General features: G+C 45.7%; 1 protein-coding gene across 1 annotated transcript in view; it reads left to right on the top strand.

The window, feature by feature from the left end:
- GGA2 (golgi associated, gamma adaptin ear containing, ARF binding protein 2) overlaps nucleotides 1–12712 on the top strand; it is a 33946-nt gene that overhangs the window by 18545 nt on the left and 2689 nt on the right. Inside the window, exons 9-15 of the mRNA XM_019430404.2 lie at nucleotides 2087–2168; nucleotides 6023–6148; nucleotides 6850–6972; nucleotides 7712–7740; nucleotides 8111–8244; nucleotides 9722–9879; nucleotides 12510–12679. Coding sequence (XP_019285949.1) covers nucleotides 2087–2168; nucleotides 6023–6148; nucleotides 6850–6972; nucleotides 7712–7740; nucleotides 8111–8244; nucleotides 9722–9879; nucleotides 12510–12679 — 822 coding nt within the window. The remainder of the gene's footprint in view (nucleotides 1–2086; nucleotides 2169–6022; nucleotides 6149–6849; nucleotides 6973–7711; nucleotides 7741–8110; nucleotides 8245–9721; nucleotides 9880–12509; nucleotides 12680–12712) is intronic.

Genomic DNA, 12712 nt, shown 5'->3' with positions numbered 1-12712 from the left:
TTTTTGAGAGAGAGACAGAGTGCGAGCAGGGGAGGGGCAGAGAGAGAGAGGGAGACACAGAATCCAAAGCAGGTTCTAGGCTCTGAGGTGTTAGCACAGTGCCTGACGTGGGACTCGAACTCATGAACCGTGAGATCATGACCTGAGCCGAAGCCAGACTGTTAACTGACTGAGCCCCCCGGTGTCCCTGCCCAGTTTTTCATGGGGTTGTCTCCTTATTTTTGAGTTATAAGTGTTCTTTATATATCCTGGGTACCAGTCCTTTGTCACACAGTTTTCTCCCATTAGGTGGGTTGTCTTTTCACTGTCTTGACAGTGTCTTTTGAAGCAAAAGGTTTTTTGTTTGTTTTTTTAATTTATTTTTGAGACAGAGACAGAGCATGAACGGGGGAGCGTCAGAGAGAGAGGGAGACAGAATCCGAAACAGGCTCCAGGCTCTGAGCTGTCAGCACAGAGCCTGACGTAGGGCTTGAACTCACGGACTGCGAGATCATGACCTGAGCCAAAGTCAGACGCTTAATTGACTGAGCCACCCAGGCACCCCAAGAAGCAAAAGTTTTTAATTTTGAAGTTCAATTTATCTTTTGTTGCTGATGCTTTTGGTGTTCTAGCTGAGCCACTGCAGCCTGGTGCAGACAGATGGCGGTGGCACTGAAATGCTGTCCCAGCCTGCCACTCTTAGTCTGTCCTTGGAGCTCTGCTTTCTCCAGCCTTCTGCTAGCTACATTTGTCTTCTCTCTCTGCGTTCCAGCTTTTTATGCTTCTCTGCCCAGGAGCAGCAGCCTTCATGTGGTACCTTAGTTTCCCTGTCCTTCCATTTCACAGAAACAACTAGTATCTTTCCTAATTCCAGATTCCTGAGAGAAACCTCTTTGTCCGGCACGGCTCCTGTATCTATCCCAGGTCAATCAACCTACCTACATCCAGGATTGGATGGAATTACAGAGAGGGTCATGCTGGCCTTTTGTGGCCAGAGGGGACAGTTCTCAGAAGGATTAGTGGGCTTGGGCCAGGCAGACACTCCAAAGCCAGTCGCCTGTGGTGAGTTGGCTCCAAAGTCCCTCTGGAAGGTTGGCCTGCTGGGCTTCTAAATAGTACAACTCCCCCCCCTCCCTCCCCCAGGGTGATTACCAGCTAGGAGACAGGAGAGACTTGGCAGGAGACAAAACTTCATCTTTACAATGGGTAAAGCCTATTTGGAAAAAGTGGCACGGAAGTGTTGGCAAGTGGCTTCCTGATGCTGAATCTTAATCAGGCAGGTCTGCTTACCACCTGAGATGATGCTGGCACATCACTCTTCTCCTCGCAAGGGGCTTCCTTCTCTAAAACAAAAAGCTGGTAGGAGCAGAGCCCAGTGTTGGCTTCCGTCTGGGCAGCTGGGTCTCAGGAGCAAAGCAGGAGGAAGGGGCTCCGTCCTGCTTGTCTCCTAGACTCCCCTATCAGATATGTCCTTTCACAGCTCGGGGAAGGAAGCACTACTGTGAGGGAGGACTCGTGTGTTCATTGAGCTCCCTTGCAAGGAGGGAAGCCTCACACGTGCAGAGGCTGCGTGTCCTCCTCAACACGTGGCGTGTGGGAGGTGCAGTTGTCCAGAGCACTCTCCCTGGGAGGAGGAGAATGAGCTTGCCCAGACGGTCCTGGTGGGGAATGAGGTTTAGCTCTGGGAGAGCCTGCAGTGGGAATCCGGGGGCATTGTTGGAGAGGGAAGTTGGATGGGGAGTTTGGATATTAGTTTTAAAGCAGGGTAGTCACGGAGGGCTTCCATATGGAGTCACCCCATTGTTAAAGCTCTTCTGGGGGCACAGGGAAAGAAACTTGGAGAAGAGATAATGCCATACACACTCAGAACGTGGATTCTTTTCTGAGGTCTTCTTTCCCTTTTTTAGTGAGTTTACAAATTCGTGTAACCGTAACCCAAACTTTTTCTGACACTATAGTGGCCACGTCACTTCAAACCTGCAGTCATGCATTTGGGACAGCCTAAGAATTCTGCAGCCCCAGACTCTGCTGTTTGCTTCCTGGGGGTACCTAGGGCCTTGCTGTGGGCCCTTGTTGTGTGTGGTGAAACCAAGCTCTGTTCACTCAGGTCGTGTACGAACGGTGTGAAAAGCTGCGGCCCACCCTGTTCCGGCTGGCGAGTGACACCACAGATGACGATGACGCACTCGGTAATGCGGTTCTGTTTCTCTAGGCACAGACGGTACACCAGAGGCAGAACAGACGTGCTCCTTACTGCGGGGCTGCGGTGGTGCCAGAAACAAGACAGGATGGACCTTAGGTTTTATGGAAGTTGGGCTTTGGAAGGGCATGTCCTGTGTTGGCTTCGAACCGATTCCCAGGAAAGCCTAGGCTTGAGCAAGCAGCCGTCAGCAGGTCTGAAAGAAGAGGTGGAAACGTGCCCTGGAGGTGGGGCAAGAGGGCGATGCCAGAAGGAAGGCTCAGGTCCACAGAAGTCTGGGAAACAGCAGCATCTTGAAGGTTTCACCGACCTGAGTTGGTGGGCTGGGTAGCCAACCTAAATGAGGCAGGCTGGTGAGGAGCAGAAGGGATAATGGTAGAGACGGTGGAGAATTTCAGTACCTGTGCAAAGATATTAAAACATCTTACACTTTTTATTATGGAAAATTGCAGAACATGAAAGGGAAATAGTAGGATAAGTCCTATGTGCTTTTCACCTATTGTTAACAATTAACAGCTCGTGGCCCATCTTTTTTCATCTTGTTCATGTGTACTGCTCTCTCCCCACCCCAAACCTATTCTCATTGAAGCAAATTCCAAACATTTTAAGGTGATCAACTATTCAGTGTTCGGATTTCCCTGGGCATTTCTCTCTCTAGCATCTCTTGCTAACCGCCCCCCGCATTTCTTGTTCTAAATTTTTGTTTGTGTGTTTAGTTTCGGGGAGGGGCAGAGAGAGAGGGAGACAGAGAATCTGCAGCAGGCTCCCCACTGTCAGTGCAAAACCTGACATGGGGCTTGAACTCACTCACAAACTGTGAGATCATGACCTGAGCTGAAGTTGACACTCAACCGACTGAGCCACTCAGGTGCCTCTTGTTTGTTCTAAATCAGACTTAGAAGGGCGCCTGGGTGGCTCAGTGGGTTGGGCGACTGACTTCACTCAGGTCATGATCTCACGGATCGTGAGTTGGAGCCCCACATCGGGCTCTGTGCTGACAGCTTGGAGCCTGCTTCGGATTCTGTGTCTCCCTCTCTCTGCCTCTCCCCACTCGCGTTCTGTCTCTCTCCTTCAAAAGTAAATAAACATTAAAAAACATAAAAAGACAAATAAATAAATCAGACTCAGAAAAGCCATACTTTGTAGTTGGTGATATTTCTAGAGTCCTTTTTTTTTAGAAATTACACTTTAAAAATTTCTTTTAATTAAAAAATCTTTTTTTTAATGTTTATTTTTATTTTTGAGAGAGAGAAGGAGACAGAGCATGAATGGGGGAGGGGCAGAGAGAGAGAGAGACAGACACACACACGGGATCCAAAGCAGGCTCCAGGCTCCAAGCTGTCAGCACAGAGCCCGACACGGGGCTTAAACCCACAAACCATGAGATCATGACCTAAGCTGAAGTTGAATGCTTAATCCAACAGCCACCCAGGCACGCCCCGCTTTGGTCTTTTTTTTTTTTTTTTTTTTTTTTTTTTACATTCATTTTTGAGAGAGAGAGCGACAGAGAGCACAAGTGGGAGAGGGGCAGAGAGAGAAGGAGACACAGAGTCTGAAGCAGGCTCCAGGCTCTGAGCTATCAAGCACAGAACCGATCGCTGGGGGCTGAACTCACAAACTGCGAGATAATGACCTGAGCCAAAGTCGGACACTTAACCGACTGAGCCACGCAGGTGCCCCATTTTGGTCTTTTTTTTTTTTTTTTTTTTTATTCTTTGTCTCTTTCTTATTTTTTATGTTTAAAAAATTTTTTTTTTTAGTGTTTATTTTGAAGGAGAGAGAGAGCGTGAGCAGGGAAGGGGCGGAGAGAGAGAGGGAGACACAGAATCCGAGGCAGGCTCCAGGTTCTGAGCTATTAGCACAGAGCCTGATGTAGGGCTCCCAGCTCATGAGCTGTGAGATGAAGACCTGAGCTGAAGTTGGATGCTTCACTGACTGAGCCACCCAGGCGCCCCTCGTCCAGTCTTTGTTTAATTTTTTTTATTTTTTTAATAGATAGCTCCTCCATTCTTTGTCTCTTGTTTCTTACATGAAGAACATGTTCTTTGACCTATAGAATTTTTCTGGGCCTTGGTTTTCTGATGGCATTCTCCATGACATTTAATATGTTTTTCTGTATCTGATACTTCTTATGAATTCCTGATACATCTTTTTTTTAAGTTTTTTTTTTTAATTATTTATTTTGAGAGAGAGAGTGAGTGAGCAAGAGGGGCAGAGAGCGAGGGAGAGAGAGAATCACAAGCAGACTCCATACGGTCAGCACAGAGCCCAATGTGGGACTCGAACTCACGAACTGTGAGATCATGATCTGAGCTGAAACCAAGAGTCAGACGCTTAACCGACTGAGCCACCCAAGCACCCCAAATTCCTAATATTCATAATAAATTGGATGGGGGCTTGAGTAGATGCAGGTTCACTTGGAGGGGCTGGGGAGCAAGAACATTTCATGGGTGGTTTTCAAGAGGCCTGTGGTTTTGGTTGTCTCTTTGTGATTATTGTCTAAACCCATCATTTTCTCTGATGGCAGTGAGCTGAAAGACAATCAAATTTAAATTTTTAAACAACTTGCACATGCAAAAGAAAACATTTTGCCACGTGAATTTAACCCCTTGTCAGTTTGCAGCCCCTGTCCACAGTTAAGAAAAATGGCAGGAAATAGTTGGTCACTCCTGAGAATCAGCAGTCTAGCTCTGTGGCCCGAAGTGTTACATGCAGCCTCAACCCTGCTGCCAGTTCTTTCTCGGTCTCTCAGGAGACACTGTTCAGTAGACTGAAATGCTTATGAGTTTTTGAAATCCAGTGTGTATTTTATACTTACGACATTTCAATTTGTGTGCCAAGTGTTCATCAGTAATACTTGATCTCTGTTTAGACTCTATGAAATTTACAGGTGCAAATGTAGATTCACGTACCGATTTGTTCCCTGTACACTTAAAAGCTTTCCAATAACTGAATGAAGTACCAATAACTCTTTTAATATTCATATCCTACACTGACAAAACCATTTCAGTTTTTAATTTTAATTAAAATTAAAGTTTTAGAAAAAATAAATAAAATTAAAGTTTTAGGGTGCCTGGGTGACTCAGTTGGTTAAGCATCTGACTTTTTTTTTTTTTTTTTAGTATTTATTTTTGAGAAACCACATGTGTGAGTGGGGAAGGGGCAGAGGGAGGGAGACAGAGGCTCCAAAGCAGGCTCCATGCTGATGGCAAAGAGCCTGATGTGGGGCTTAAACTCATGAACTGTGAGATCATGACCTGGACCAAAGTTGGACACTCAACTGGTTGAGCTACCCAGGTGCCCTGAGCATCTGACTCTTGGTTTGGGCTGAGGTCATGATCTCATGGTTTGTGAGATCAAGCCCCATGTTGGGCTCTGTGCTGACAGTGCAGAGCCTGCTTGGGATTCTCTCCCCCTCTGCCACTCCCTTGCACATGTGTGCACACACGCTTGCTCTCTTAAAATAAATAAATAAACTTAAAAAAATAAAATTAAAGTTTTATTTCATACACAGTGCTCATCACCAAAAAAAAAGAAAAAAAATTAAAGTTGCAATTCCTTAGTTGAAAGAATCATGTTTCAATCATGTTGGCAGTTATGTTGTACAGTATTGGGAAAGGAGGTGAAGAAATTTGGTTCCTCTTGCATCTTGAGAACTAGAAGTATTGGGGTTCAGGGATTGAGCACCTAGGTCTGCTAGGGGCCTTAGCACAGGGTCTGGGGGCAGGGGTATGGCTGTACTGAACCTGGTGAAGCCATGGGTGGCTGCTTTGTGGAATGACTTATAAAAGACTGAGACTGTTGGTAACTAAACCAGGGGGACTTTCCTCTTTCCTCCTCCAGCTGAGATTCTCCAGGCAAATGACCTCCTCACCCAGGGAGTTCTGCTGTACAAACAGGTGATGGAGGGCCGTGTCATCTTTGGGAACACAGTGACCAGCTCAGTGGGAGACCTACCTGTCTCCAGAGGTATGCTTTCTGCCTTGACATCCTGCAGATCCTGGGGAAGAACTGGATCCTCAGAATATTCTGGGTTATGGTATAGAAATGAGAGGCCTTGCCCTTTTTTCCCTTTCCTTTGAGAGTTGGTTTTACATCGCCAGCCCCTGCCACCTGTGCCGTCACAAAGTAACTGGCAGGCTGGACCCTCACTTTGGCTATCCACAGAAGCAGATGGCTACATTGCACCCAGATCATAAATGCTTATTTATAAGAGCTAAAGACCAAAATAATGATCTTCTTCAGTGGTCCCTAGCAGACTAGGCTAGCTGCGTCAGAATCATCCGGAATACTGGCTGAAATGCAGATTCTTAGGTCCCCAGCTGGGACCTGCTGAATCAAGCCTGCTTAGAGCTTGGCTGGGGGTGGGGATGGGGGTGTTTTTATCAAGCGCTCCAGTGATGCTGATTATCTGTGTTCAGGAGGGCTGTTGGTGGCCAGGGTGAATGGACCATCAGCGGAGGACACGGACCGCTGTGGGTAGGAAGGCGGTCCTCTGGCTGCTTCCTATTCTACAGGCCAGTTCAGGCTGTACATGAAGCCATTCAGCGGAAGTGCATTGAGTGGGGTGACGTGATGTCTTTTGATTGGGAGGAGGCCCGTGGGAAGCTGACAGGCATTAAGTGGACTCTTTGCTCTTGTTCTGATATATTTTCCTAACTGTTTCGTAGTCTTTCAGAATCCAGCAGGCTGCATGAAGAACTGCCCTCTGATCGACTTGGAGGTGGACAGCGGATCTGAGCAGGCTGGGACTGTGGCACCATCTTTGCTTCACCAGGACCTGGCAGCCTTAGGTGAGGGAAGGTGTTTAGGGGGAGCAGGCACAGAGAGTGGTCCTGACTCCCAGGGAGAGCGAGTCAGCTGGTCCTCCTTGGGGAGAATATGTCTGTTTTCAGAGGGAATTGGGTATACAGTGCCCGACCACCCCCCCCCCCCCCTTTTATCCACGGCTCCAGTTCCCCGAGGTCTGGAAGCAGATGATCCTCCTCCTGATACATGGTCAGGAGGTCAGTAGTAGCCTAGCGCTACATCACAGGCCTATGTCATTCACCTCACTTCATCTCATCACGTAGGCATTTTATCATCTCCCATCACAAGAAGACGAAGGGTGAGTACAGTATAATAAATTTCGAGAGAGAGACCACATTCACATAACTCTTACTACTGTACATTGCTATTCTATTTCATTATCTTACTGTGTCTGATTTATAAATTGAACTGAATCACAGGTATGTTTGTGTGGGGAAAAAACATGGTATATGTAGGGATCGGTACTCTTCGCCTTTTCAAACATCCACCAGGGGTCTTAGAACATCTTCCCGAATGAATAAGGTGGGGACTCCTGTCCTGGGAAGTTCAGGCAGGTCGTCTTTGCATTTAATCTCAGATTTGCCATGAATGAATTGGATGATTTTAGGTAATCTGCATTGCCTAGGCTTTTCTAAATGTCTTAGAAAGGGTGAACATGACTTCGATCTCCAGCTGCTGTCAGATAGAGTTACTGGTGTGTATCTTTCTGTTTCTTCCTTATAGGACTCAGTGATGCTCCAGTTGCTGACAAGGTAAGGCATCTCTTCCTAGGGACTGGAGGGGAGGTCCCTAAACCTACCTTCATGAGGGCAGTGCTGCCTGGGCATGGGGTAAGGGGCTACAGCATAGCCTGGTGGCGATTGTGGACTTGGAGGTCCAAAGCAAAGCCTCGTCCTTGCCTGTACTGTCTGGCTTGGACCTCCAAAGAGACATGTTTTTCCCTCTCCTTATACTCCTCCTCCCTTTAGCGGTATCCAGGTTCCAGTTTACTGAAGGTCTGATCAGGAGTTGTATGTTCTCTTGCCCTTTCTTTCTCCTGCCCCAGGAAATGTAAGCATGGTGTCACCATGGCTCATGATCATTCATACTCTGGCCTTATTTCAGCCATTCCTGGTTTGACAGGTTGCCGGTCAGAATTGCTGTGAGGAAAAGAGGAATCCCACTGCCAGCACACTGCCGGGTGGTGGTGTTCAGAGCCCTTCTGCAGAAAAGAACTTGCTGGATCTCCTCTCCCCACAGCCATGTCCAGGGCCTCTGTGAGTCTTGTGGGCAAGGACAGTAGAAGAGTGGCTCCCATGTGCACTTCATGTTCCTTCCATGGGGCCGGGTCAGAGGGCAGGGTTAGCGTGCCAGAATACGGGGACGATACTTGAAGACGGCCAGGGACCTCCCTCCCTGGAAGGGCTTCTTCCTTTCTGCCAAGTGTTCAACATGTACTTTTCCCCTTGTCCTTTGACTCCCTATCCTAGTCAGAGGAAAAGACATAGTTTGGTCAGGACCTCTGAAAAGGGGGTTGGTTCAAGGTGTAGCAGCAGTAGATGCTGCTGCTGATGATTTTGGTGTTCATGGGGTCCCCCCCCCCCCCAATTATAGTGTAATTTGAAGTTGAGCAAAATTTGATCATTAGGCAAATAGATAATGTAGAAAGTCTCAAAAATCACTGCCTAAAGACAATATCGAATGCTCCTTTTTTGCTTTTCTCTCTATGCGTGTAGTAACGCCGCATGTTGTTTTATTTTTACACAAATGGGCTCATAATTGACAACCTGTCCTCCAGTGCGTTTTTTTTCATGTCACATCTTTGATACATGTGCAATTTATATAATTTTGGCTCATTCTTATAGTTTAATAATTCACATGCATACAGTGTACACATATTTAGTCATTTCCCTCTTGCGGGTATTTACACAGCTTTCTGTTTGGAAGCACTTGGAATGCTTTTGTAATACAGATTCCTAGAACTAGAGGTGCTCTAGGGTGTGGATGCAAACACACGGACAGGCTGGTTTGCCTCTGGAAAGGTTGGAGCAGTTTGTCTTCTTGCAGATGGCCTGAATGTGTCTGTGTCCACGATAGAGGCACAGGGCCCCGGTGGCAACAGAGATGTGCCGGGCGCTCATTCTTGTTTGCACCCCTGGAGGATTTCCTTCCGTTTATTCCTAACCATTCAACAGGGGGCCAGTAGTCTTCCTGATTTGGGTGGGCTGCTTCTGTCTAGACTGGAGTTTTCATTTTGTAGTAAAAATTTTGCAATCTGCGTTCCCAATGGACAAAGTCACGAAGTGTGAATGAAGAGGTCAGTGTAAAATTGGAATTCTCCTCTTCCTAGCTCTTGTTACTCTGGTGATCACGTACAAGAAAGGGAACCTGACTGAGCGGCTTGTTGTCAGAGGCTGCCTGACAGCTGCAACCTTGATTATCTTAATAACATCTCTCGTTTATTGGGTCCTTATTATGTGCACACAGCCCACTAAGTGTTTTTCATACATTTTCTCATTTAATTCTGATAACAGCCCCATGAAGTAGATGCTAAATTATTTCCATTTTACGGATGAGACGACTGAAGCACAGGTTAAATTCCATGTCTAGAGTCCTATTTCTCTAAAATACACACAGACACACATATTTCTTGTTTTTCCCCTTCCTTAACCTCGTTCTTCAGATTCCCGGAATTGTCTACAATTTCTGCTAGTCTTGATACTTTTTTTTTTTTTTTTTTTAATTTCTTGGCAGGAATTATGTTCCACAGAAAAGTATCCCTAAGGAAGTGCCCCCCGGCACTAAGTCCTCTCCAGGTTGGTCCTGGGAAGCTGGCCCATTGTCTTCTTCCCCATCCTCCCAGAATACACCTCTGGCTCAAGTGTTTGTCCCTTTGGAGTCTGTTAAACCCAGTAAGTACAATTTTACCTCCCCGCCCCTTGGTATTAGATGGCCAGCTTTATCTGCTGTGAATTGGCAGGAGGTGGCTCTGAAACTGGGGAAGTTGAGTGGTAGAGATTAGGCCTGGGGGCAGAGGGTAAGGAGGTGGCTTCATAGTCTCTTTACCTATTATTTTTCATAAAGATTTCTCTGTCTTGGGACTGACACTAAAGGTGAAGGCTATTGGCAGGCAGAATCTAACTAGGGGGCTTGATTCTATTCATAGACCTGGTGCTCACTCATTGGGAATTCAAGAAGGGAATGTCAAGTGTGGCAGAAATAACTCCAAAAAGGTGGGATTAGTAGGAAAGGAAGGACTTGGCTGGTGGTCCTCTTCCATTAGGGGTCCTCATTAGAGCAGGAGAGCAGAGGTTACCTCCTTACAAAGGAAAGGAACAGCAGGCCCAGTAAGTAAGGTGACTGCATAGGGTCAGCACACTGGCATGTGAGCAGGAGACACCCAGGGTCTTTAGAAATACAGCGCAGGCCCTTCTCTCTGGGCACATGGCTCTCCTGTGGCTCAGTGTGCTGGGGTCAGATTGCAAAGAGCCCTGGATACAGGCATAGGAATTTAAACAGTTGGTAAGCCCTTCCAACACTTACTTTAACTTAAAAATAATACATGTTCAATGTTAGTTTCCTGATTCTGGTCATTGTACTGTGGTTATGTAAAATGTTAACATATGGGAATTCTTTGCGTTTTGTAACATTTTGTAAATCTGAAACTATTACAAAAGAATGTCTAAAAAATTAAAAGTGAGAAAATACATATTCAATGTAGAAATTTCAGAAAAAATAGAAAATTAAATCGTACTGTTCACCCAGAAACGGAAGTTCTATTCATACCTTAATGTATTTTCTTGTTTTAGCCATGTACGTATATATTCTTAATAAATTGGCACCACAGTATATATAGACTGTTTTACAGCCTGCATTATTACCATAAGCCATAGCGTTTTTTCATGCTCTTGATTGTTCTTCAAAACCTTTATTTATTTAGAGAGCACGCACAAATGTGCGAGAGCTGGGGAGAGGGGCAGAGGGAGAGAAAGAGCATCTTAAGCAGGCTCCTCATTCAGCGCAGAGCCCGACACAGGGCTTGATCTCATGACCGTGAGATCACAACCTGAGTGGAAGTCAAGAGTTGGACGCTCAACTGACTGCACCACCCAGGCCACTCAAAACCTTTATTTTTTTAAATGTTTTCATACATACGTATAATCACGGTACCATCATTCAGCTTTTGAATTCCTTTCTGAAGGATAATTTTTATTTCTAGTTTTGTTGTTTTTGGTTGTTTGCTGTTAAAAACAGTGCTACAACGAACATCTTTGGACACGCATTGTTTTAAATTTTCCTGATTAGTTCATTAGGATATATTCTTTGAAATGTGGGTGTACACATCTAAAATTTTGTTCTGCATAACCAAGATCCCTCCAGAAAGGTTGCCTCTTTCCCCATAGCCTCAAGATTGTTTTCAGTCTTTTAAATCTTTGATAGTCTCATTTTTAAACTATAGAACGTGCATTTTGATGAGTGATGTTTGGCATGAGGTAAAGATCTTTCATTAAAAAAATTTTTTACAGGGGCGCCTGGGTGGTTCAGTCAGTTAAGCATCCGACTTCTGCTCAGGTCAAGATCTAATGGTCCATGGGTTCGAGCCGTGTTGGGCTCTGTGCTGACAACTCAGAGCCTGGAGCCTGCTTTGGATTCTGTGTCTCCCTCTCTCTTCCCCTCCCCCACTTGTTCGTTCTCTCTCTCTCTCTCTCTCTCTCTCTCTCTCAAAATAAATAAACATTAAAATTTTTTTTTTCCAGGTTAGATAGTTGTCTGCCACTTAGTGAATCAGTCACTGATTTTGAAACAGATGCTCTAACATGTTAAATTCCCTTTTTGGGTCTGTTGTGCGTTCTTTGTTTTACATTTCTCTCAGTTTTGTGCTTTTGAGTATTTATGGATGCAAATAGCCCTTACTCCCTGTCTTTAAATGGATAGTCTCCTGAATTTACCCCCCTCCCCTCCATTTGCTTTAGAATCAATTCTTAATGGAATTAAAAAAATCCCGTTAGGATTTCCATTGGAATGTCATTAAACCTACTGATTTGAAGAAATCTGCATCTTTACAGTTTTGTAAAATTAAATGTAAGAAACGTGTGTGTATGTAGTCATACAAAAGAGATGAGGAGGAAATAGGCCCAAATGTTATTAGCAATGCTTATTTCTGGGTAGAAATAATGGTGGGTTGTTTTTTTTTATTATTTCATTCTTTATGGTATTCTGTATTTTCTCTAGTGTTCTTACAGTATTTTAGTCTATCTTCTTCAAAAAAGTTCATTTTTTTTTTTTTCCAACTGGTAATGAGCTTCAGATGTCTGGATGGTGGGAGAGATCAGTTTGACGGGCTCTAGGAATCCAGCTAGAAGTAGTGAGGGCTGGGTTGTGGCTGCGCAGAAAGCTTGGGACCAAGGAGGTAAGTCTCGGAGCTGCGTTGACTGGAGAAGGCATAGCACTGGGTGATAACGACACGCACGTCTCTTTTAGGCCGGGCTGTTGGGGAGTTTGCAGTCGTGCTAACCCTTTCGGTTCGGTCCTTCTCTACCAGGCAGCCTACCGCCTCTCATCGTGTATGACCGGAACGGATTCAGAATTCTGCTCCACTTTTCCCAGACCGGGGCCCCTGGTCACCCAGAGGTGCAGGTGTTGCTATTGACCATGATGAGCACTGCCACCCAGCCTGTCTGGGACATCATGTTTCAAGTGGCTGTGCCGAAGGTGAGTCCTCTGCTGGCCAGCTCCTTTGACTCT

This window comes from Panthera pardus, unplaced genomic scaffold (genome assembly GCF_024362965.1).
Source record: "Panthera pardus isolate Hobbes unplaced genomic scaffold, ASM2436296v1 HiC_scaffold_5, whole genome shotgun sequence".
In the NCBI taxonomy this organism is placed as follows: Eukaryota; Metazoa; Chordata; class Mammalia; order Carnivora; family Felidae; genus Panthera; species Panthera pardus.
Note: the sequence above shows the minus strand (reverse complement) of the source record. Positions and strands in the feature narration are given on the sequence as shown.